Here is a 26866-nt window from a genome sequence, read left to right on the forward strand (position 1 = left end):
CTGGCAGCAACAACGAATGGATGGTGAAAGCGCGGAGCAACCGAGAGGACGAGGGGGAGGGCGTGAAGTTTGATCCGGCATCAAGTTAGACACTGTTAACACGAGGGTGGCACTCCGGTGGTACTTCCGGTCAAGTCAACGTTTGCAGTATTTTGACTTTCTATCTTTGCCCAGCATGTTTCCAGTGTTTCCTAAATATTTACTGCCTTTTAGTTTTTCGTTAACTTTATTTATTTTTTTGTCTGCATACAAATTGAAGGTTAAGACCAAGTTAGTAAAAACCTAAAGCATATAGCCTATATGCGTTTTAATATATAATCAATTTAATATATAACTTTTTTTAAATATATATATATATATATACACACACACACACACACACACACACACACACACAGACATATATATATATATATATATATATATATATATATATATATATATATATATATATATATATATATATATATATATATATATATAGAATAAAACGTTATTAATCCCACAGAGGCAGCAAACATACACACTCTCAACAATTTTACAAAAAACACACGAAGTATGAAAAAGTATATAAAAAAATATATATATATATATTTTTATTTATTTTTTTTTTAATAATTAATGTGAAAAAACACAGGGAAACGCACAAGCCTTTGAAATCTGTAAGAGAGAACAAACAAACAAACAAATTTAATTAATTTAACCCTTCAAAGAAAAAAAGGGAGAGCAAAAAAAAAAACATCGGTTTTATTTTGATAACCAAAACCATTATTTCCGGTGATGTTTTCGGTCAACTTTACACTCCTGAGAACTTTGGGAAAACTTTTCCCAAGCCCCGCCCCTTATTCGAACGGTCCGTGATTGACAGCGAGAGACACCAATAGCAGAGCTCCTTCAGACGCACCATCCAATAGAACGAGCCAGATGAGAGCTCGCTGCTGTATTGTAGGAGCATCAGGCGGCAAACTGTTACCAAATAACATCATCAGGGAGTGAGAGAGGTCCTTTCATTAGAAACTCGAGTCCACTGTGTTTCCTGTGACCTTTGAATGAGCCCAAAATCACGTCAGTGTAGATCAGAATGGGCACCCCATCATTATCGTCTTCAGTTTCTCATTTAATGTGCCTGTATTTATGAAAGGGAGTTACTATAGCTGAGCTGTGAATACTTGATCACATACTAAACACCTACAGTAAGTGTAAAATAATTAAAAAAGATATTTATCACGATTGCATTCAATTCCTCATGATTACTTTAATTTCCTCTTGTCGTGGCTTTGCAACAATAGGATGACATCGTTAAGTGAAGTGCTTCATTACTACATATGATATTTGTAAGAAGAAGGTTAAAAGTTGTGAATTAAGAATCCAGGGACAAAAAAAAGCCAAAGATTGAAATTTTCATTCATTTTTCTATGTGAAGTAATCATTTTATTTTATTCATTTCATTTATGGTTCAGATCCATACAGTTTTACATTTGTCTCAGTGATGACAAGATCATTCTTGGGATGAGTTAGTACGGGCAAAACAAAACAATTAACTTGTTTCATATGATCCATCCATTATCTAGTAACTGGATTCTGCTGGAGCCATGGATGTATTATATAGCTGGAGCCCATTCCAGGTCTCTTGAGGTGAAGGGGTGCACCCTGGACCGGTCGCCAGTCCATCACAGGGCCACGCATGGATGATCAGCCACTTACTTGCCCCTATGGATAATTAAGAAGTAATTAGTCTAATGTGCATAGTTTTGGATGGTGGGAGGAAACCAGAGGACCCAGGGAAAAAAAAAACAAATACAAGCATGCAAACGCCTAAAAGAAAAGCCCCAGGCAAGATTTGAACCAAGAAATTTCTAGCCATCAGGCAACATTTTAAACCACCTATTTCTTATCATGCAGGTCCAACGCACAGGTCATCACAAGTATTTCTGTTCTTTCTCTTGTTAAGGGTCTCGTACTGAATTAGACCCGTTACAAAGGAAACGACTACATCACTCTGCGCTCAAGCTGCCATGCCTCTCATTTTTAAGTGAAAGCGAAGCCCCTTAAAACCGTCAGCCCTCCATCCTGAAATTCTGCAGACTTTCCTGAGCACCTTCAAGTACTTTGGCTCACATGCCAACAACAACATTCGCAATCACGTCCCACACAAATCTAAATCCTTATCGGGCTGCTGAAGTAACCAAATTAAGACATAAGAAAATATACACAAGCTGCTGCAGCTCCAAAGTTGGGGATTTTACTGTTGCATTTTGTGAGTAGCTGCTCAGTTTCCTGAAATGTTTTTTTATTTCACTGATATGATCTCTGGTATGTGTTTTGTTTACTGTTTTGTTAATGTGTTCTTTGAAGTTGTCTTATATTCTTTTGAGGTTTTCACAGATTACATGCATGGGTCCACTATCCCCTCTGCAAAAAACTATAAAACTGACAGCTCCATTACATCTTATTATTCAAACAGGCATTTGAACCAGTTTGTTTACATCTAAGATTTCCCATGCAAGTCAGTCCAAATGTGTGGCACTTGCCATTCCAGCCACTATGTGAGCTTTGACATTAACAGGGACACGCTCTACAAAGTAAAGCCTAATAAATCTGCAGAAATCTCACATTTTAACTGAAAATCATGTCTTCTTCTGTGGTACCTCGTGATGCAATGAGATGTTGCAAATGTGCCTCTATCTGAGTATCTTTTGCAGGCTCGTGCTATCTGAAGTTTTCCCACAGTCACTCTGCAGACCGAAATGATCGGGATTGTAGATAATCACTGTTGTGGAATGCCACCACATTACAGGGCTATTTAAATGAGCGTGCGTGGCTGTGTGTGGCTGTCCCACCAGAAGGAGATACAGAACCAAAGCAAAGAGAAACACAGACAGAGGCCAACAAGCCCAGACTTTTCACTCCTCGTGGTTACATTGTTTTGGTCATGTCCTTCTCAACTTTTTTTTATATTAATACTCCTAGAAATTCCAAAGTGTAATGTTTGGTTACATGAACAAGACTGCCTTTATTTGATAACACGTTTTATTGTGGTTAATTCTTGTCATTTTAGGAGCCTCGAACATCCCAACCTGCAAAGGCTTTAATTATACTGCACGTGCACAAACAACATATATATATAAAGAAAAGAGGAAAAAACTGCAGTTAAAGCCTGCGAGTACAGCCAGAGGCCAGGAGGTGTCTCTACAAAACTATTTAAACCAGGATGCCAAAAGAAAGCAAGTACCTCGGGAGCCTGAATTTTTTGAGCTTGTTTCATCAAATGGGCATCAAAAGTTTAGAAAAATGAGATTCATAACTGTCACAGCTTTCAAATAGTTTGTGCACATGTTTACTGATATGATATGTTTTTTCATGGATGTCTCTGTCTTGCGTGTGCTGCAAGTCAACCTCTTCTGGACGATCTGCGGGTGCAGGATGCATCATTGCACCACCTGGTGGCATCCCAGCTGCGTTCACACTGAGGGCGAGTTTCTCAGATGCAACCTTAAAGAATGAGCACAGATTTTTGTAGGCGTGTGGGTGAGCGTATTAACAGACTTTTGTCCACTTTTTGAATTGTATATCTTGTAAAAAAATACATTACGGTACGTCCAAATCGTAATGGAGACTGAAATCGGTCAGATTTGGCCTTACCTTGGCTACAATCGATGGATGACATACCTGTTTAACTGTTGGGTATGGTACGGAGCTTTTCCTGGCTCAAACTTTTAAACCTGTGCATTTTAAACATTGTATTTTTGTTCCAACTGTTCCAAACGGTTTACCACCGAAGACTGCATGGCGATGCAGTAAAGCAACAAGCATGTTACAGCCTTTTGTGGTTGGATACAAGTGGATATCTGTTAGTATGAGTTTAATTTTGGCTTAAGATGTTGCCATGACCAAAGACCAGACACACATCTGGGAAAAGGAAGGCTGTTGTCTTCAGGCTGTGACATGTCCCCTTTATCAACTGGATTTTCACAAAGGAAGGATACAGTGGAAAGAAAAAGCCACTGGAATTAACTGGTTTATTTGACATAAAATGGGATCTGAAATGGATCTTAGTCCCAATAATGGACTACACTGCAAAAAACTAATTTCTTAGAAAGTTAAAAAGCCTTGTTTCAAGAAAAAACAAGACTGTATTCAGACTATTTTGCTAGTTTTAAGAGGTCAAGTCAAGAAAATCTTTCTTACTCAATTGGCTAAGATATTTTGGCTCATAATAAGACACATTTGACTAGATTTAGGATTATTAGGCTTATTTCTAGCAGGGCTGTTTTTTGCAGTGTACTACAAAGGAGCTGGGGAGTCAGTAGTATGCACACATGAGTCCAATTAGTAAAATTAGTGTGGAGGTGTGGTTTTTGGAGCTACTTTGATTGATGAAAACTGTCAATCATATTCAGTTTGTAGCTCATGAGAAGCTTCTGCCGTGCCTTATGAAAAGGAGATCTCTGAAGACAAAAGCAGCTGATCTGTGTAAGAGATTCTATTAGTCCACAGTTAGATAAACTCAGACAATTCGGTACTGTGGCTACTCTTTCTGTCATCTTTCCACCCAGGCAAGACTATTCCAACACCCCAGTGCAGGTTAAGGTTTGACAGACCTGCAACTGGCAAACATTTCTGGTCATAAGTCACTTAACAGGCAGGATGCACAAGGCAGCACGCCACCGAGGAAGGTGCTGTGTGTTGAAGCAAAGAACAGCACTGCTTGTCAACAACAGGACACGCAGCCCAGATATTGAACTGTTAGCTGCAGGTTTTCATCTGAGAAAGTTCACCAGCGCTATCAAATGCATGATGCCTTCATCCTCTAAGTTGATGTTAACCCTTCAAACATAACACCCCTGCACAGTTGTGATGATCTCTGGCGATCACAACCATGCCCCGAGACATAAAATGTCAATTAACCCCACAACAGTAAATGATTACAACCATCACACTGATTTGAACTTAAATAAAAAAAGGTGATGCAGGGAAAAATAAAACTAACTGGAAACTAACTGCTTTAAGTAATAAATGTCCAGAAACACTAATTTTTTTCTTCTCTTTTGTTTTCCAACTTCCATACTGTTGATTTGTTCTTTTAATTTTCAAAATATTACACAAGCCCTGCAATTAACTTGCAACCTGCTCAGGGTGATATAGGATTCAGCAGATCACATGACCATGGATGGATGGGTGGAACAAGTGATTACTTGGTGGATGTTAAGTTGTTTTTATTTTCATTTTTACACATATTTACACTGTCTTTCGTGTGATTTTATTTCTTTTTAATTAGGGCTCAAAATGAATCATCCTTTTGTCAGGGCTGTGAGATCCAAAGGTCTGTCGCACCTTGGATGCCCTCTCCATCAAAGTTGTGATGTGCATTTCTGCAAATAAAAGCTGATCAAAAACATCTATTCAGATATAAAGAGACAAAATGACCATTTATCCCATAAAATATAGTTTGAAGGAGCAGAATGTCTTTAAGTGAGTTTGATCAGGACAAAATTGATTGATTGATTGAAATCTTTATTTCGAGCATACATAAAAAAAACAATTACACAAAACAAAAAAAAAGAATATAAATAAACAGTCATTAAACAAATTAAAGGGAAATAAACCTTCATGCCCGAAAAGGAGTAGGAGGAAGTAAAAAACTTATGAGGTCCTACCCCTTGTTTCTATTTCGATTTTGCTTGAAAATAAAAATAAGAAAAAAAATATATAACAGCAAGCTTTACTACTTTATCAAAAAAAATTATACCTGTTATTACCTTATGAAAATAGTACAGCACTTCATTGCAATATTATACCTATATATACCTATATATAAAATGATGATCACGTGACTGGTATTCAGGTAAGAGATAGGTGGACAGCCACCGTTTGGATTCATATAACGTCCTAAATGCTTCTAGGGGCCAATGATTGGCCCTTGAGTGAACACCGGCTCACGGCTGCCTGCCAGGATTAGTTAATTTCCCTTTGACGCAATTTTACGCGCGCTCCCCACACACAGCGGAGGGGTTAATTGGGTCGCCGTCAAATCTCAGCTGGAGGTGGAGTGAAAGGTCCAAAATGTCCAGCCGTCAGGTGTAGCCTGTAAGTCACGCCCTCGGCCGCGAGGAGGATGGTTGCCCACTATAGCCTCGTCGGTGGAGCTCGCTAGCACCAGAGGTTGTACCGTAACCATGAGGGTGAGCCTCGCCACGCTGCTGCTGCGCGCCTGCGCACTGACCTGCTGCGTCTACCTGCTGTGCTGCACCTGCGCTGGAGTCCTCACCTCCTCCCGCAGACGCCGGCGCAGCCAGCACGGCGTCCGGCACCGCGGCGCGCACCACCGGCCGCTCACGGACGAGCAGAAAGCGGACCAGAACCTGCAGTTCATGCTCAGCCTGTACCGGAGCGCGGCCGAGCCGGACGGCAGGACCAAGCAGCACCGCAAGTTCGGCTCCAACACGGTGCGCCTGCTGCGGCCCGCGGCGTCCTCGGTGCACTACCTGCCCGCGTCCGGAGGTGAGAGCCTTGGGTCGATACATGCAACTGATTGGTACGGAAGAGTATCAGGGCCATGCAGGAGGAAAAATATTTGAGGGGAAGATTTTTTTTTTTTTATCGTGCACTTTGAGAAAAAAAGTCGAAATGTAGAAAATAATGTTGAAGTACAATTTCGAGAATAAAGTCGAAATTTCGCCTTTTTTCTGAACATTTCAACTTTATTCACGAAATTTTGACTTTTCTCAACATTTCGACTTTTTTTTCGAAATTGTACTTCAACATTAATCTCGACATTTCGACTTTTTTCTCGAGATTTTGGGAAATATTTTTTTTTTATTATTGAAAAAAAGTCGAAATGTAGAGAATAATGTTGAAGTACAATTCGAGAATAAAGTCGGAATTTTGTGAATAAAGTCTAAATTTCGCCTTTTTTCTGAACATTTCAACTTTATTCACGAAATTTTGACTTTTCTCCATTTCGACTTTTTTCTCGAAAGTGTACTTCGACATTAATCTCGACTTTTTTCTGACATTTCGGGGAAGATTTATTTTATTGTGCACTTCGAGAAACACGTCAAAATGTCGAGAATAATGTTGAAGTACAATTTCGAGAATAAAGTCGAAATTTTGTGAGTAAAGTTGAAATTTCGCCTTTTTTCTTAACATTTCAACTTTCTTCACGAAATGTTGACTTTTTTTTTTCCAACATTTCGACTTTTCTCTCGAAATTTAAACTTTTTTCTCGAAGTGCATAATGAAAATAAGTCTTCCTTCTCTAAAATATTTATTTTTCTCTTGCATGGCCCTAATACTCTTCCGTAGATCGGCCACCACAAGGCCAAGAAGTTCTGTTTGCACAGTAGGAAACCCCTCTAGTGGGTTTGGGTTGCTCTTTAAGATGCCCCACGTGCATTTCCAGCGTCTGAGATCAATAATTGCTGCCACATGTCCATCAGAAAAGCCTTTAATTACCCTCCCCCAACCCACAAGAACCATGCTTTTTTTTTTTTTTAACTGCATACCACTAAAAAGAATATAAATCTTCTGTCCTCTTGTAATAAATCAGGGTTTAAATCCAAGTTTTGCTTGGAAAATTGAAGGTTTCCAAATAAAACATGTTTTGAAGCCTTTTTGATTTAATCATGTCTCTTCCTCCTCAGATCTTTGCTACATCTTCACAGTGCAGTACAATCTGGACACTCTTCCCTCCGAGCAGCTCGTCAGAGCTTCCTTCATCCACCTGCGTTCCTCTTCCTCCTGGACGTCGGCCCAGGCCTTGCAGCCGCCCCGCTGCCGGGCGCAAATCACCTCCCTGGGGGCCGAAAGCCTGGTCACCCTGGAGCCCCACGAGCGCTGGATCGAGACGGACATCACGTCGCACGTCAGTGCTCACATCCTGCAGGGGAAGGGCCAGGTGGACGGGGGCCACCTGACCCTCTCGGCCCAGTACTGGTGCGCCGACCCGGGGCTGGCCGACGAGGACGGCGGCGCCTCGTGGTGGTGGACTCCCTTCAGGGGGAGGAAGCAGTTCAGCAACGAGCCTCACCTCGAGGTCCCGTCTCTTCTTCTGTACCTGGAGGAGGAGAGGGAGGTGAAGGAGTGGATGGGGGACTTGCTCGGGGCGGACGGAGAGAACCTAATGAGGCGCGTCGGGTGGTGGCACACGTCAATCCGCCACCGCCGCAGCTCCAAGCAGAACTCGACTTCGGAGGCCAAAGACCTTTCGCTGGACGCTCTGAAAAACGCCCCCACTTCCTCCTCTTCCTTCTCCACCTCCGCCTCCGCCTCCATCATCTCAAACATCCCCAACTACAAGCTCAAGACCAGCATACCCAAGAACCGCTGCAAGCTCCACTCCTTCCGGCTGTCGTTCGACGAGCTGGGCTGGGGCCACTACTTCATCGCCCCGCCCGTCTACAACCCCCGCTACTGCCAGGGCGACTGCCCGCGCGTGCTGCACTACGGCTACCACTCCCCCAACCACGCCATCATCCAGATGCTCATCAGCGACCTGGGCGTCGGCGACGTCCCTCTCCCGTCCTGCGTGCCGTACAAGTACATGCCGATGAGCGTGCTGATCGCGCACAAGAAGAAAGTGGACTACAAGGAGCTGGAGGACATGGTGGCTGAGTCCTGCACGTGTCGCTAGACTCCAAGCGGGACCCAAAATGACTTGAAAATGCTAAGCACTGAGAAAAGAGACTGACCCAGGTGATCTTTTGAAGGGTCATTTGTCTGATCCAGGGCTTGGCAGCTCACCGTGTGAAGCTCAAGACTGGAAGGAGGGAAGTCGGGGGTTTCCAAGGCAGCTGTTAGTTCACCCGTTTTCCTGTGTTTTAAACCTGATCTGTGTTTCACATCAGGGCAGCAGCTGTAACCGAAAAAAAAGAGGAAAAAAAAGGCCTTGATATTTGTATGTTTTGAAAGATCTCTGGATAATGTGGCCACTGTGTGAAGCCACGCTCCTCTGATAGCGCTTAAAGGGAAATCTTTTAATGGACAAGGGGTCAGCCACGTTGGATGCAACTGCTCAGACCTCACATTTGCCATTTACCGTTTGTGTTCATAATGAAAGGGGGGGGGGGTGTCTCCTTAAACTTCTACTGCTCATGATTTGACAGAGGAAGAAAAAAACTGACTTACGATGAGGAGCGACTGTTTAATGTTGAAGAAAACTGGTGTCGTGGAAAAGAATGCGATTTTTATTACAAGTGGAAATGAATAATAAAAGCATATTTTCTAAAGCCTAATCAATTGTGGATTTTGTCTACAGCAAGGATTATTTAACTCGGTGCCTGAGCTTGTCTTTACTGGTCATGTCTGAAAAGCCTGAGCTCTGGTTGGACCCTAGCTACCAAATAAAACTAAAAATGAATATCTGTGATGTTGACGCCACATTCAGATGTATTTAAAAGACGTATTTCCTTTCGGGGGGAAAAAGAAATGCTATCCCTAGTTTGACAGTTTTGTTTGTGTTTTGTTGTGGAGATCTTGCATAAATAAAGATTGTGATGTTTTACCTGCAGGCTAAGTGAGTTCTTCATATTTAAAGAGTCTATGACTCCTCCAACAGCAGCACTCGGCTGTTGCTGTTTAACCCCACTAAACTAAGACTATTGTTTAAGGATGCAGTTATATTTGGGTTGAGAGCTGGACTCTGCGACGGCCAGTCCAGGCTTCAACCCAATTTAAGCCTGATTGTGTTGAAGTCTGAGAGCACATTTCCCTCGAAGATTTTTTTTTTTTTTTTTTTTTTTTTTTTTTTTACCCCTGAAGTGTTGGACATTTAAAGCAGACTTTTTAAAGGTTGACTTGTGTCAAACCAATGATTACTTTTTTTTCATTTTATTCTTTATTTCATTCAAAAAACAAAATTTAATACAAACAAATACAAATGTTCCTAATTTATGAATGAAAAGGGAGCAGAAAGAAGAAGAATCTTATCTGATCTGCCCCTTTCACAAATAACTAAAAAAGTGAATAAAAACAACTAAAATTTAAAATAACATTAAATAAAATTACCACCGCCTACGGGTATGTCAATCAAACTCAACATTTTTCGTTATATTTCCTTAACATATAGGTTTTAATTCTTTTGAATGTAATGTTTGATTTGGATTCTTTGTTTTCTTTGTTCAGATTGTTCCATAAATTGATTCCTTTCACAGAAACAACGTTCCATCAATTTTGTCCTGCATCTTGGTTTTATAAAAATCTCTGTTCCTTTTAAGTTATACTTGCTTTTTCTTTTTTCAAATCTTTTCTGAATGTTGATTGGTAAAGTTTTTTTATGAGCTTTAAACATAATTTGCAGAATACTATGGTCTACTAGTTCATGAAATTTCAACAAATTTAACTGAAGGAATAATCTGACATCTGAGCCACACGATGTGTCGTCTGACATGCTTCTTTTGAGGGACAAGAACCTTCCCACTGCAACATATTAATCACAGCACTAGATGAATGTGTATACTGTATTGGTGCTAAAATGGGCATAACATGAATGATAAATAGTAACGTAAAGGTGGAAACATGACAAAAGCAGTCCTGCTGTAGGGTTAGGAGCCTTTTCACAGTTCATTGCTGTTTCTTTGCTGTCTTTTCACTTTTCAAACTGGAGACTTGTACATCCTTTGTCTCCTTGTTAGATTTAGAGGTTCCAGGAAGTGGGTTTTGTCATCCTTGAATCATTTCAGTTCACTTTATCCCTCCAGGTTTGCGATGAATGGGAATTATTCAGAGATTTAGGTCCTTCAATTTCAATATGTCAAGAGTTTTTATTCTAAATGCCAACAAGATACCTAACAAATATGGCAAAGTATAATGAAATGTTTTTAAAAAACATGCATTTCCTCTAAATGAGCCATAAAAGAACCTACTTTACAAAGTCCTACTTTACATATAAAAAGTAGAGGTTAAACACTTGGTACACGTCTCATCTTCTGCTAAACGGGTTCGTAAATGTGACTTGGAAACATTGTTTCAGTGGTTATAGGAAGAAACCAGTACTCGAGTTGTAAAAAAAAAAATCAGGGGGGATGGTGGATTTTATCATATGGGGACAGATCATTTGTGCTGATTACAAATGTAATATATTACAAATAATAGCACTGACCAAAACACCTGCAGAAATACTGCAGGAATGACATAGCAGCAGTTAAATGCATCCTTCTGTAAGCTTTAAATATCCACTGGGATTACATCAAATACATCAAAACACAACAATAAAAAACAGTTTTCTGAACTTATCAATGTGACTCTGTCTTTCACAGGATAAGTAAAATGGATCACTGCAAAAACTCAAAATCTTAACAAGAATATTTGTCTTATTTCTAGTTAAAATGTCTCATTTTAGTAAAAAAAAATCTCATTACACTTAAAACAAGACTCATCACTGGAAAAAACAACAATTTTCACCTGTTTCAAGTAGATTTTCACCTAAAATAAGTAGAAAAATAGATAGATAAATCTTGTCCCACTGGCAGATTTTCCTACTTATTTCAAGTGAAAATTTACCTGAAACAGGTGAAAATTGTCACATTTTTCTGGTGTTATTTTTCTGGTGATGACTCTAAATGTTGAAATAGCAGTAAAACCACATTCATTGATGAAATGACATAAGAGATGGAAAGGGGGGATGGCAGTTTTACAGGGGGGATGATATGGACTGTTTTTATTTCAGGGGGGGATGCCATCCCCCCTCATCCCCCCTCAACTCGAGTACTGGAAGAAACCCAGGAAGGTGCAGTAGCACGTTGAGAGCAGCAGATGGCGCTGTTGGCCCAGAAACCGCACAGCGCGCTGATGTGAAGGCAGGTTTGTTTCACCCCTTGGATCTTAATCCCAGATAAATTAAGACAAACTTGACACCGTTTTACTAAAGGCAAACTAACTAAGCTGCGTCTCCTGTGACTTCTGCAGTCTTCCTGGACCCCAATGCCTGACAAAAGGTATAATTACTGTCATGCAATTTTATATGAAGGAAAAGCTCAGACCAGTGACCAAAGGTCAACAAATCACCTGCTGGGATTCAACATGTCCTGAGATCTTGTATTCTGGCTCAGTGTTTCTTTTTTGTTATTTGATGCTTGTGAGTTAAGTTCCTTTGGCCGGACTATTCTTCACAACAACACTTTGATATGAAAGGAAAGGAGCAGATGTTCATCAAGCAACATGTTACTGATGATAGTAAATTTGCTGCAAAAATATACTGTAGGATTCAGAAAGTAAAACCTGTTTTTGGGTTGAGCTGGAAAGTTTGGGTGGGTCTAACAAGGGAATCAACACCCCACAGACTTACGTTTCCTTTATTTTATTTGTTGGACACAACTCTTCAATTAGTTGGAGACTTTTATATGTTAGTGATTTTCTCTCTATTGTAGAGGGAAATTTTATTATTATTATTATTATTATTATTATTATTATTATTATTATTATTATTATTATTATCATCATCATCATCATCATCATAAATCATTATTATTATTATAATTATTATTACTTTGACTTTCCTTAATCAAACGGAATATTATTGGTTCAAAATGAGACTTCCTTCTCTTTACCCTATACACTAACTTTTTATTTTCTTAATTTTATAAATTGCCAATAATGTTTAAGTAGAATATCAATGGCTCTGGGTCAGTTTGGAAAAGGAAAATATGTCTCCACATTAAGGCAGCTGACATGGCATTCATGCAAGAAGCACGTCAACAGAGCTCACACACACCTACATACTAAAACAAGACTGTCTGTTTTTGTTAATTTATGATAATAACCATAAATATATAAGCAGAAGATTCTTAGGGGGGGGAAAGAATTATGAGGCTAAAAAAAGTGTAAAACACAAATTAATCATAGCTCCTTTTCCAGCGAGCAAACAGAGTTCTTAAATTCACAAAAGGTTGAACCTTTTAGTGTTGAAGGAATTCAAGGAGGATTATTAGTGATGAATGATGCTGATGATCAAACAAGCAGCAAAGAGGAGCCAGGACATGCTTGGGAGCCTCAGCCCCTGCTGATCCCATAACTGTTGATTCATTCCTCTCAAACCGTCTGCTACTAGAGAATTTATTTTTCATACATATCCAAGTTTCATTCCTATAAAGAAGAAATGCATTTACTGGCTCCAATATATATTTCAGGAGGCTCAGATTGGTTAACTTGCACCATTTTTTTTAATGAAGCACTTATTTTACCAATCGCTAAGAAAGGGAGAGATTATACTAATATTACACCAAATAGCCTCGTTAAAGTACATAAAGTAAAATATTGGCCCAAATACTGGCCTTCACGGAAGATGGCAGAGTTAAAGAAAACCTTGGCTGATCATCAGGCAGTAAGCAGTACGAACTTCCTCAAGGGACCGGGTGAATGAAAGCAGTTTAGAGTGTGTGTCTGCAGCAAAGTTGCAGTTAATGTTAGCAGAATCAGTGAAGATAAGTCAGAATAAATTCCTATTTTTAAGCCCCCCATACGAGTAAAAAATGGCAATCAACTGAGAGAGTCGCTCTAGACAATATTAAAGAAGTATCGTAGCCAAACTATGTAAAAATGAATGTTAACTACCGCAACGCTTGACAGAAGTGGGATGTTTATATATGTATGACAAGATATTTATATTAATGATCACAGGAAGGAGAGACCATGGATAGATGGATAACTGGATGAAAGTAATGTACAGCAATCCCAATTATTCAGTCATGATAGACAGTTGTAGTTCACCATCTTTTTTAAATCTCTCCAAAGGAAGACAGGATGGATGCAATCCCGAGGTACAAATAGGGAAGCAGGTCGTGCTCTTATGTTGTTCAAAAAGTAATAACTGCATGAGAAATTAGATTCTTGAAACTATTTAAAAATTCAGGACGGCATCATTAAAAAAGCTCCAGTCAGAGAAGGCAGGTAACCCTGTTGTTGACTATCATGAGCATCCTCTTGTACCAGAAGGTGCATAGATTTGATTAAATATTAGGAGATACTTTTAATCTTTTTAGAAATTAATTGAGAATAATTTGGCCGAGAGGCGTTAACTGTAAACGTTACAATGATCCATGGAAGATTATAGCTATTGACACATCGGAGTAATCGGGGGAAGTTTTTGCAAAGTTTTGCACAGGTACTGTACTGGAAAAACCATGGAGGACTTTTCTTAAATAGGTCTAATAACTAGAAATACACATTGGCAATGACATTGGGAACTTTCTGCCATCTCATCTGGGAATGGTCAAATCATTCAGGTCTCAGGTGCTGGAATTCTCAGGCAGGAATAACCGTGTTGATCTGTCCACCTCGTTTCCGATGGACGGGATAGCGTGGGCGATCAGGGTTAAAGTGAGATACAAAAAGTCACCTACATATCCAACGCTGACTGAGAAAACATCATATAAGGTTATGTTGGCAAGAATAAAGGGCAAAGGGCTACTTTATGGATTACGTTACTTCTAGTATGAACAGTGAGACTGATTTTATCTCACCTCTGTAGACTTATTTATTTAGGTTTATCTTATTTTATTTATGCACATGTCCCAATCTAATCTGATAAACATGTGAGGTGCTGTTTATCATGTTTATCAATACATTTACAAGACCTACATTATCTCTAGCATTAAGCTAAAACCTTCAGGAGACACAAAAAGATCAGATAAATGAACACACATTAGTATTTCTGCAAATACCGTGCACATTCTCAGTTTACCTGACAAGAAAAGGTCAAATGGACGTGATCTTTGCAGGCTTTATCCCTATTTTCTTTAATTTCATTCATATGCTTTTTTTATTTTATTTATTTTTATTTTTATAAATTCCGTAATGAGAGACAGTCATTTAAAACCAAATCAATTGTTTACAAAACTGGCAGGTTTTTTAAGAAATGATTAAAGTTTAATGTTTGTCTGTAAGCTGACACATGAAACGCATTCTTAATTCTAGTTTTTTCTTTTTGATTGATATTTTTAATAACCACGTCTAAATATTATGGGGCGTGTAAGATGAGTTTTGTGACCACAACAGTCTTTCTTTTTATCTTTTAATTGTATACAATAGTTATTTTTGCAGGGGTTTTTTGACTGTGTGTATGCTGCAGAGGTCTCACAGAGTCATGCACCAAATGTGATGGATGTGGCATTATAGGGTTAACAAACAGCCTTGCAGGTGCAGTCGATGCACGGTGTCCACATCCATGGGAGCAGCGTGCACAGAAATGCAGAGCGAAGAGAAAGTCATTTCTTCACTGTTCACCATCAGTCATGTAGCCGCCTCAGCGTGGACGTTTACAGTCCAACAAGTACGCACACAACCCAGCACATAAGTCATGATAAGTTGGGACATATCTGCATTAAAGTGACGATTACTTGTTTGATTCGTTTATATGTTTTTATTTAAAATCCTGCGTGATGGTTGGATTGGATCATTTTCAGAATTTTTTTTTTTTTTTTACCCCCATAATCATCTGTTACTGTAAAGTTTTATTACCAAGTGACTGGAAATCCTCAGATCTTTGACTGATCTCTCGGCCTTTTGGGTTTTGTGTGTTTTGGATTGTGTAGCGTTTTCTTTCATATCTTATTCTAATTATCCTGCAAATGTTCTGTTATGAAACCACACACACACACACACACACACACACACACCACACACACACACACACACACACACACACACACACACACACACACACACACACACACACACACACACACACACAAGAAATACACTCTACATGATGATGCCACGCAGCTAAGAAACTATTTGTATAAGTCTGGGAATCATAAACCAAATTAGTTTAGAAAGACTCGGCTTATGAGAACAGTGACTACGTTTACATGCAATCAATAACCCTTTTAAAACCCGAATATTGGCAATAACCCGAATTTGTACGGCCATGTAAACACTTTAAATAACCCGAATTTGCTCATATTCCGGTTTTTAAAAACCCGAATATTACCCCTGGGTTACTCCTTTTAAAACCCGAATATTCAGTCATGTAAACGCCAAATGGAATATCCCGACCAAACGGAACAGGAATTTGTTTTCTGCGCATGCTCTGTTCGCAAGGAATCCTGGTCTTTTGAGTCCAGGAAGTTCTTCTAACCAGCCTTTCTCGACCGGGGTGTCGCGGCACCCTGGTGTGTCGTCAAAAAATGACCTATTCTGACATTTCATATATAAATACCGTATTTTCACGACCATTCTGCGTGCTGTGTGGAAAGGCATACCCTCATTTTTGTGTCATTTGTGTATTTAAAACACACACACACGGCGCGCCGTCTACACACGCTCCGCGGAACACACACACAAGCAAGCAAGTGTGCGTTTTTAAAAATAGAGCCGGAGCAAAACTTATTTTGATTTACTTTATTTCAGTTTTTACATTAATCAACCCCATCGAAGTCTCATCCTCTGTGTCTGCATTAAAGAGCTGCGCTAAATCAGCTGTGCCAGTCCGGATTCCTCGCTGTCAGAGTCTCTTTCCGTGCCGCGCGGCGCCTCGAAATGCTTTTGCAAAAGCTCGCAAAATAGTCCCAGCAGACACCTTAGCCCACGGATCAACAATCTCTCTGCAAACTGTGGCATAACTTGCCTGGCGCTGCTTTCCACTCCTGGAGAAACTGTTCCCCCTCAGTCATCCATCTCTCCCACGCCGGTGCAGCCTTAAGGCTGATTTATGGTCCCGCGTTAAACCGACGCAGAGCCTACGCCGTAGGTTACGTAACCTCCGGCGTAGGCTCTGCGTCGATTTAACGCGGAACCATAAAGGCTTCACTTTGAACGGCCGGTTCACACCGACGTCCAGCGGTTGGAGTTACTTTGTCAGACCTCCCGGAATAACAGCAAGCACAGCGTTCATATTTTTCACTTCTTTTTTTTATACTGTCTGTGAGATGGGCGCATAGAGTCACAGATCAGCAGCGATGGTGATGTGTGGAAAATACCACCGGGTCCCCGCAAACATACACCTGCCTCAGCCACTCATCATCATCCCTTCATCCATCCAGCCCTTTTTGAACATTTCTGCATTTGTAGACGGTAGAAAGTACCGGGATAGCGAGATTTACATGAAGTTGAGAGAAAGGTTGCGCGAAGCAGCATTTGTTTTGAATTTGGATACAGGAAGAAGAAGCAGAAATGACGGGAATTGCGTCATCACGTTCTCCGTGCGTCGCTGGTTTGATCGGGATATCCCGAATGATTAATTACCATGTATACAGGGATAACCCTGTTTGCTCACGCATGTAAACAGAATATTCCGAATGTTTCAGTAACCGGAATATTAGCAATAACCCGAATTTTGACTGCATGTAAACGTAGTCAGTGTGTGTGTGTGTGTGTGTGTGTGTGTGTGTGTGTGTGTGTGTGTGTGTGTGTGTGTGTGTGTGGTAGGCGCTGAAATGCGTCATAAACAAGTCTTTCTTTGTGTGTATCTCATGCCATCTCACATTTTTTGTGCACTATTCTGGGAATGAATGACACTTTCTGTTCTATAAAAGATGGTAATACAACTGTTTGTAATATTCATCAATAAAAGCCGATTACTCAGCTTAGTTTAAGCATGACATGGATGTTGCAGAAGTTTATCAGAAGTAGTGACACATTCCTACCTTCCCGTAAACGAGTTCATGTCAGGATTATGGTATTATTTCTTTTTGCGCGCTTAGATACTCAAAACTTCTCATGAAGGCTTAAATTGCAAAAGCATCAGGCTTTAACAGGAACCCACAACGTTTCTAGTAGTAAAATTAGTGATGAGGAATTAACGCCAATCAAGAAAAAAAGACAACGGCAAAGTTTTAATGAAGAAAGGAATTTTAGTCTCTTGCTTCCTCTGAACACGTGTCCTTCAGCCTGCATGACAAAACTCTGCTAAACTCTGTTGCAACTAAGGAAAAACACTGATGGACAACTATTTTTATTGGAGCTGCAAAAGTTTCTCAGAATGCATCACAATAACACTTTTACAAGAAAGAAAACCCATGATGGTCAGTGAAATAGCTTGAAACTAAAAAAAAGTCATAAATAATAATTTAAGCCTTTTGAATTGTGTTTCAAAAAGACTCATAAAAGAAAAAGGAGAGAAAAATTGGCTCTGACATACTGTATTAGTTGGTACCCTCAACTTAACTGATTAATATCTCCTGAGTCAATCACTGCAGTCAACTCTAAGTGAGACAGGATTTAGATCAGGATTCACTGAAGATCACTTCAGGATAGTCCACAGCTTTACCCCTGAGTCATTCTTGTATTTAGCTGTGTCGCGATTCATCGCCCCCGTGACTGAAGACACAGTTTCTGACATTGGGCAGCACATTTCCTGCCAGTGTGTCTTCATAGTCCTGAGAGTTCCCAGATTCAAGAAACCCTGTACCAGACACGGCAAAAGCGGCTGCAGGCCATAACCGAGCCTGCTCCGTGTTTCGCGTCTTCTTTCTGCATCTCTGAGCATAGAGCCCATGTGACTTGTAACAAAGCTCCAGCTTTCTTTCGTCTGTCTGGAGAACTTCCTTCCCAAAGCGTTGTGGCCTGTCAGCGTGCACGTTGGTAGATTCCAGCGTACTCCTCATCATCTCCATTAACTCTGACTGCAAGACTGAAGACTCTTGTGATGCTAATTACAGGAGACATTTTTATCTTTTCATGATACTGTTTATCCATAATTTAAAAGCATTGCTTGATTTTCATTGGTCGGTTATGAGTTATACTTGCTTTGCTCAGTTTCAGACCTTTTCAGTGCGTTTTTCTTTGTTTTCCGGAAGGACAGCAACACGTTTAGGGTGTCTTTTTTCTGGGGCTTCGGCAAGATTCTGCTGGTGCTCTACATGGGACCTCAGCAAACATACAAAGATGTTAGAGTGTGTTGTCGGTTTCATAGACATGAACGATATATTTCGTAGGCTACCCTTGGTGCCCCAGCGGAACAGATTTCTGTATGTCTGTTTTCACCAAAGCCTGATTTGTTTTTTGATAATTTTATAATTTTTCCTCTTCTTTGTGATTAAGCCACTTGTAACTGTACTGTAAATGAGTCTTATAGAGGTCATTTACTATGATGAAACACTCTATTAGCGCACTTGTTACATATGTGAACGAAAGCAACATCGCTGCCTAGAAGATGTCTATATATTATCTGCTTCTTCTGGTATGTAGTAAGGCTGATAACATGTCCTATGTCTTAATCTTTGTAAAGAGTCCTTTAAACTCCCTGGATCACTTCTGCATCTGCATCACAAATATTCCCTTCCTCAAACTTAATAATTCATCCCTGCAAAAACTATTTGGCAGCGTGTTGTAAGAAGCTGGATTTGGGGATGGTAAATTTGCTCCCTCCAAAAGAAAGTTTTTACTAATGATAAAATGAGTCATAATTCAGACCGTTTTTTTTTTTTCTTTTTTAAACTGGTTCATAAAATCAGTAAAAATCCTTTTTGGAAATAAAAATACTGTACTGTATGTGTTCTAGGTTCCCCTACGGAATTCCTGATTGCGCTTTCATGGGAGAGATAAGCGATAAGCGCTGAGGCAGCTGAGCTGACACCGCATCCATTATCAGAGCTCCTGGCTCCGACTCAAGGCCTTTCTGGGTAACCCATTTCTGTGAAGCTCAGCCTGAACCGTCCACCCATCGACTGAAAACCAGTCAGATGAGGTCATGTCTGAAACTTTCCTTCGATTCGTTTGCCCAAGGAAGCCTGAGCAAAGTTTAAGGTTCAAATATGCAGCATGGTTGGACAGTGGATCGGAATCCCGGTGTTAGCTGGAAAACTGGAACAGAGTTTTACATTTTTTGGTTACATAACAACAATATATTGACAATATTTTTCACTTTAACCACTCTTTCACCAGCATATGCTATTTGCAGTGCATTTTCAGTTTATTAAATCATTTAATTATCAGTTTTCCCTCCGTAAGAAACCCACAGAGGCCACCGGCCCTGATTTAATCTAACAGCCCTAATGTGAGGAGGTTGTTGGTGAGTTGACTAAAGACAGATGAGGTATGCCGTCATTTGTGCAGGGGCTCCTTTTATGGAGGGAGGGGGGGGGGTAAAAGCATTTCAAGCAAATGTTAGATAAAAAAGTTGGGAGCATAACTCTTTGCAGTGCCAGGGTTCAAAGTTCAGGCAGACGATTAGCTCTGCACCATCTCTGCCTGTGCTCGGCCGTCACCTACAAGGCAGAGTGTACAGTGCATCCGGAAAGTATTCACAACGCTTGACTTTTACCACATTTTGTTATGTTACAGCCTTATTCCAAAATGGATTAAATTAATTTTTCTCCTCAAAATTCGACACACAACACCCCACATTGACAATGTGAAAAAGGTTTTTTCGAAAGTTTTGCAAATTTATTAAAAATAAAAAACTAAGAAATCACATGCACATAAGTATTCACAGCCTTTGCCATAAAGCTCAAAATTGAGCTAAGGCGCATGCTGTTTCCACTGATCAGCCTTGAGATGTTTCTACAGTTTAATTGGAGTCCATCTTTGGTAAATTCAGTTGATTGGACATGATTTGGAAAGGCACACACCTGTCTATACCTGTATAAGGTCCCACAGTTGACAGTGCATGTCAGAGCACAAGCCAAGCATGAAGTCAAAGGAATTGTCTGTAGACCTCCAAGACAGGATTGTCTCGAGGCACAAATCTGGGGAAGGGTACAGAAAAACTTCTGCTGCTTTGAAGGTTCCAATGAGCCCGGTGGCCTCCATCATCCGTAAATGGAAGAAGTTTGGAACCAGCAGGACTCTTCCTAGAGCTGGCCGGCCGTCTAAACTGAGTGATCTGGGGAGAAGGGCCTAGTCAGGGAGGTGACCAAGAACCCTATGGTCACCCTGTCAGAACTCCAGCGTTCCTCTGTGGAGAGAGGAGAACCTTCCAGAAGGACAACCATCTCTGCAGCAATTCACCAATCAGTCCTGTATGGTAGAGTGGCCAGACGGAAGCCACTCCTTAGTAAAAGGCACATGGCAGCCCGACTGGAGTTTGCCAAGAGTGAAGCATGGTGGTGGCAGCATCATGCTGTGGGGATGTTTTTCAGCAGCAGGAACTGGGAGACTAGTCAGGATAGAGGGAAAGATGAATGCAGCAATGTACAGAGACATCCTGAATGAAAACCTGCTTCAGAGCGCTCTTGACCTCAGACTGGGGCGACGGTTCATTTCTCAGCAGGACAACGACCCTAAGCACAGCCAAGATTTCAAAGCAGTGGCTTCAGGACAACTCTGTGAAGGTCCTTGAGTGGCCCAGCCAAAGCCCAGACTTGAATCCCATTGAACATCTCTGGAGAGATCTGAAAATGGCTGTGCACCAATGCTTCCCATCCAACCTGATGGAGCTTGAGGTGCTGCAAGGAGGAATGGGCAAAACTGCCCAAAGATGGGTGTGCCAAGCTTGTGGCGTTATATTCAAAAATACTTGAGGCTGTAGTTGCTGCCAAAGGTGCATCAACAAAGTATTGAGCAAAGGCTGTGAATACTTATGTACATATGATTTCTTGGTTTTTTATTTTTAATAAATTTGTAAAAAATCTAAAAAAAAACAAACTTTATTAACGTTGTCATTATGGGGTGTTGTGTGTAGAATTTTGAGGAAAAAGTAAATTTAACCAAATTAAGAATAAGGCTGTAACATAGCAAAATGTGGAAAAAGTGAAGAGCTGTGAATACTTCCCGGATGCAATGTAGGTCTCCTTTATCTTTATAAATTGCTTGACCTTTCTCACCATGGTTATCAATATTATTCTGGTAGTAAAATCGGGGGGGGGTCTTTCTTCGTCTGTTTTGCATGTGATTCCCAAAAGCGTCACCACAGTCAGACATAATGAACAGGAATTTCTCGAATTTTTGATTTTATAGGGTGATTATTTCTGCACATATTTATAATCCGTCATAAAAGAAATGATCAAAAACCACAGTGGCAGGGTTAAAGCTGTTCAGTAAAATTAAAAAAAAATTTAAACAACAAACTTAAATAGAAAATGGACTCAAGCTATGAATATATATAAATATATATATGTACAGATGGAGAACATCAGCATTACGTGACTTTGAAAGAACCTCATTATGATGTAAACTTTTTCTAAAAAAAACATCTAATCCTAATCCTAATACTAAAAAAGTAATCTCTGAGTGTTTTAAAAGTTTCTGCATTTTGAAATGTGTAAAGAAAAACAGATGCCTTCATGGAAAGAGTCGTGTTTGATGATTTCACAAACCACTTATCTGTAACCTGCAGTGCAGTCCCTAATTTCTAAGAAAGCACAAAGGTCGTCTATTTTGGACTATTTTGCTAGTTTTAAGAATTCTAGTCAAGCATATGTTTCTTACCCATCTGGGAAAGGTATTTTTGCTTAAAAGAACACCATTGTTACTAGATTTAGGAATATTTTTAGAGGAGCTGTTTTGCAGTGGGCAGATCTTCATTTATTTTCCTCTCAAGCACTGATTTCATTTTATTGCCCTCCAAAACCAAAGTACTGAAAAGTTTTGATTCTAGATGTTATATTTCTAGTTTGACTTTTGCACAACTTAGATATTATTTTACGTCAAGCTTGTACCGCTGCCTTTTACCCAAAGAGAGCTGGCATAGGCTCCAGCAGGCCCCTGTGACCCCAAACGGGAGTAAAGTTGATGAGTGGATGAACATTGCCAACCAAAACTGCACCTTCTTGTATATGTGCAGGCATCCTTCTATGCACGTCTATAATCCCTTTACCTGTCCACCTGCACAGGACCACAGATTTTGAAATGATCAGTAATGCTGAAATGCTTTTGATGTTTTTGGACTCTTGAAGAAAGACCAGCACCTGAAGAACGTAGGGAGAACATGCAACTCCACACAGAGGGACTCCAGATGAGATCATGACCGCCACGCCATCATGCCGCATGTACTAATCCACCAAGAAGTACACATATATGTACAGTATTTACATCAAGTCACATGCCCAGGCCACGTGTACTGTGTGTCAGCTGAGATAAACCTCACCTGTTGAGCTCATATGTGTGTGAAGCTTGATTGCAATTGTAATATTGTATAAGATAAGGTCTCAGATGTAAGTCGCTTTGGATAAAAAATGACAGTAGTAGTAGTAGTAGTAGATAAGTAGATTCAGTTGATTTTGTTGATTTGAATGCTCATATTATACAAAATAAAGACAGCACGTGTGGCAAAAGAAGTAGCTCAAGCCGGTTACTGGAAAGGACAGTTTTCTGCAAGCACATCATGTTTTATTTTGGTGACATATGAGAGATAAAGCCGAGAGATGGTATGAGGGGTGTCGACACATGGAGCACGGACTGTGATTGTCCCTCCCTCGTGCTCTCCCTCTCCTGGGATCAGGGCCTGCCTATATAAGCGAGCACCATGCCCTCTCGAGTTCGCTGAGTCAGGCTGATCTGAAGAGACTTTGAGCAAACCCGCCACGACTGAAAACCTGAGCGAACTTGACTTCACGCAGGCTCCAAAGTCAGCACTTGGACGGCTGTTTGAGTCAGCGAGTTGATTCCTCTGCTGAAGCTGAGCTGAAGACCAGGGAGCAACCTTGGGTCATATCGCGCTTTGAGATCTTTGAGAGAAGGGAAGAAGAAAGGAAATTCACTGTGTTTTTTCATCGGAGAGACCTGAAAAGATGCAGAATAGAGGCTTCTTCACCCCAAGGAAAGCAGGAGTGGCAGTCTGTATTCTGCTGTTAATTATAGCTCAGGTGAGGTGCTTTCATATCTCACAATGGAAATATTTCTTGTATTATCTGCACAAAATCATCTCTAATCACTGTTAAGTGTGTAATTTTAGTGCTTTGTTTCAACAAGCAAAGCACTTGTATGGTGCGAGTAGTTGTTTCTTTTCATAATGCATGCTTATGTTTCCTTTTGTGTCCGTGCAGGTATGTGCAGTTCCGTTGGCCTCGCGCGTCCAGTCCAGCTCTGACCAGAGGGCAAATTCAAGGGAGGAACACCCCCTGGGCACGCTGAGGAGAGTTGCTCGGATGACTCCACTGTGGAGGATCATGAACAGCAAACCTTCTGGCGCGTTCTGCCAAAACCACTTCGAATGCTCCACAGGACTCTGCAGGTAACTGTGCCAAAAAAAGAAGCGATGAAAGAAAACTGAGCTCTTTGAATGAAATACGAGTTTGGACTCATCGTGCCTTGCAACATGGCGGCACGCTTCCAAATTGATGCTTTACGAGACGTCATTTCTTTAAAGAGTGACCTCTACTGTCTCAGATGAGAACTGCAGTGAGCGTATCTCAGACACGAGCATAAATGTCGCTGCGCTAATGTCATGCTTCACTGGTGCAGCGGCAACTAAAAATACACCCGTTAGCTTTGGTTTTTCTGAAAAATGTATCAGCTGTAGTGAAATCTGGTACCAAAGTAGCTCATATGGATATTACATGTGCATCGATGTTCAACGTTTTAATCCCTTCTGGTTGGATTCACAGCCTTAACTTTTTTCAGTCTATTACTCTATTACCCTTTTTATCAATATTTGCCCCCAAAACAGAAATACAAACCATAAACCAAAACCATAAAGTAAATCCATGCCACTTTTGTTGTTAGCAAAATTAGCAACAAAGCTAATTAGTATCTTAAGATCTCTGTGCACCAGATACATTTCCGGAATTGAAACCGTTACAAACCAATCCTCAATTTAAATTTCCTATAATTTATAAATACATGTTTGGTCTGGATAAAAAATAGGTTTTAAAAGAAGTATTGAGACAGAGGTAAGTAAAAAGGGCTGTAAAGAACACCCAACGTCTCACATTTATACATTTTTCAGCTTTTTGTGTAATTTTTATCACATTAAACAAAAGACAAATAAAATCTAGTGTAGAATTGGATCCATAATTGAGGAAAATAATACACATAAACACACGCAAAACTAGAGTTATGATGATGAGTAAAATGTCTGTAGATGATTTGTACAGTTAAGGGATTATCTGTATTAAATATATTGCTGTTATTCCTTTTGTGTTCTTACCTTTTTCAAACAGATTAAATATTGAAATGTTTTCTCTCCTGCTGATAAATCCCATTTGCAGTTAATAAGTCCAGAGAACAAGCTGACCTCTGTAACAAATGTAAACCGACCTTTTCATGAAATTAAAAAGTCCTCTTTGTGTGTCGTCTGCAGGGCGGGACGCTGCTCCACGAGCCAACGGTCGTCGTCTGAGCCTGTGAAATATTAGACATCCAAGGACACAACTAGCATGTTTACAATACAAGCGTGATCCCGATGGGCTCTGAGACGAGGGACATCAACACATCAAGGCATTTTTGTTTCTTTCTTTTTTGTTAATTAGAAATTATATTTATGACAACCAAAAAACAAAAATACCTGCAATTTGGATGCTTTGGAAAAGAAAACAACTCCAAAATATCTTTTATTCATCTCTCAAGTATTAGTTCTGCAAATTACCACCGCCTTGAACTTAACTCTGCAGTTATGCAGTCTGATATTTACACTGCTTGATAACATGATATAATGATTAAACAGACTGAGTTGTTGGCTGCTTTGACAACCAAACTTCACAAATGCAGTTTTTTTGAGCTCATAATGGAACACATGGAATCTTTCCAGCAATTATCTTTTTTATCTACAGCATTATTTAAGATACAGGTGATGATAGGAGGAGCATGGAGCAGCGAGCAAGGGAAGACTTTGCACCATTCCCGTGCTCCTGACTTCAGTGCCCCAGATTGGGTCATAGCCGCCTCGTGTCAAGTCTGATAAGCCGACTCTTGACTGGCCGTACAGTAGAAAGTCCCAGCGCTGATGTCAAGACCAATCCTCGTCATCAGAAGATAACGTAGTCAGCTGTTTTGGCAACCAAGTAAGCTACCTGTTATCATCTCATCATTAAGTCAATTCTGTAATCTGATACAACTTTTACTGTTGAGATGATGGATGAAAAATCATTCAAGACAAAAAGTGGAGGCGCGACTCACCAGAGAATTACAGGAGACGAAGTTACAAGTTTATAGAAGTGATGCTCAGGGTACCAAAACATTTGAAAATCATGAAGGATTTTATTACTTTGAAGGCTCAGTCCAGCATTTATGCTTCCACACATGGAAATTTCAGTCAATAATATTTGCAATTCCATAAATATATACAGATTCTCTTTTTTCTTATTTATTTTATTCTTTGTTTTGATGTTTTTTTTTTAATCTGGCTTTTGTTTGAGATATTTAGGTCTGCTTTAGAGGAACTGATCACCATGAGCAGTTCTTCGTCTTTTCCAGTGGGAACATGAGATTACAGCGAGGAACATATTCTTCTCTACAACCATTTTATTTGCACATCCGTCTCCTAACGATCCACCGCAGAACCTGCCTCGACTCACCTGCAGAGTTTACAATCGTGCACACAGCAGGTGCTGGCAGATATTTTGTACACTCAGTGTATCTGAGAAATGTTTGAATTGAATGCACTTTTAAACCCCAATTATCTTTGTACTGTGTATTACTTACTGTACTGTTATCTACGTATAGAAAGCTGACGAAAATAAATAAAAGCTTTGGAAAAAAACTGACTCACTGAATTATTTGAATTACATGATTATTTTTATTTAATCACACATCTTTCCTCTTCTTCCCATCATTTTGCTCCTTTTATTATTGTGTAGTATGACATTTCACACCCAATATGCCTCAGTTACTGTACATACACACTTTCCTTTAATTTTCGTTTCAGAACATTTAAAGTTTCACTTCCAGTTTTGACTTTTAAATGTATCGTGCACGCCAATAAATTATATTGTTTGCACTGTGGAAGTGATGTGTCAAAGGTCAAGAATGAACTGAATGTCCTGTATAATCTCAGAAAAATAACAACTTTGATCAAAAATAGAGTGATATATGATTATAGCAGGTATTCCAGAAA

The 26866-nt window shown here is 40.0% G+C and overlaps 2 protein-coding genes across 2 annotated transcripts; both read left to right on the forward strand.

Moving 5' to 3' along the window:
- The first annotated feature begins 6191 nt into the window (after window positions 1–6191).
- bmp15 (bone morphogenetic protein 15) lies at window positions 6192–9489 on the forward strand. The gene is made up of 2 exons (XM_061709866.1): window positions 6192–6501; window positions 7644–9489. Exons 1-2 carry the CDS (start codon window positions 6372–6374, stop codon window positions 8630–8632), a joined length of 1119 nt encoding a protein of 372 aa, XP_061565850.1. The 5' UTR covers window positions 6192–6371; the 3' UTR covers window positions 8633–9489.
- Window positions 9490–23327: 13838 nt separating this feature from the next.
- Window positions 23328–26516, forward strand: leap2 (liver-expressed antimicrobial peptide 2). Its single transcript, XM_061710099.1, has 3 exons — window positions 23328–23678; window positions 23859–24046; window positions 25115–26516. The coding sequence occupies exons 1-3, from the start codon at window positions 23604–23606 to the stop codon at window positions 25167–25169; spliced, it is 318 nt and encodes a 105-aa protein (XP_061566083.1). The 5' UTR covers window positions 23328–23603; the 3' UTR covers window positions 25170–26516.
- The last annotated feature ends 350 nt before the right edge of the window (window positions 26517–26866 follow it).

Source organism: Cololabis saira, chromosome 20, assembly GCF_033807715.1.
Source record: "Cololabis saira isolate AMF1-May2022 chromosome 20, fColSai1.1, whole genome shotgun sequence".
Classification (NCBI taxonomy): Eukaryota; Metazoa; Chordata; class Actinopteri; order Beloniformes; family Belonidae; genus Cololabis; species Cololabis saira.

Bases quoted from the DNA above. Each gene is read 5' to 3' on its own strand.
- leap2 (XM_061710099.1), top strand. From the start codon at position 23,604: ATGCAGAATAGAGGCTTCTTCACCCCAAGGAAAGCAGGAGTGGCAGTC. The intron at 23,679-23,858 runs GTGAGGTGCTTT...GTGTCCGTGCAG, and splicing joins TGCTGTTAATTATAGCTCAG to GTATGTGCAGTTCCGTTGGC. The intron at 24,047-25,114 runs GTAACTGTGCCA...TGTCGTCTGCAG, and splicing joins TGCTCCACAGGACTCTGCAG to GGCGGGACGCTGCTCCACGA.
- bmp15 (XM_061709866.1), top strand. From the start codon at position 6,372: ATGCTCAGCCTGTACCGGAGCGCGGCCGAGCCGGACGGCAGGACCAAG. The intron at 6,502-7,643 runs GTGAGAGCCTTG...CTTCCTCCTCAG, and splicing joins CTACCTGCCCGCGTCCGGAG to ATCTTTGCTACATCTTCACA.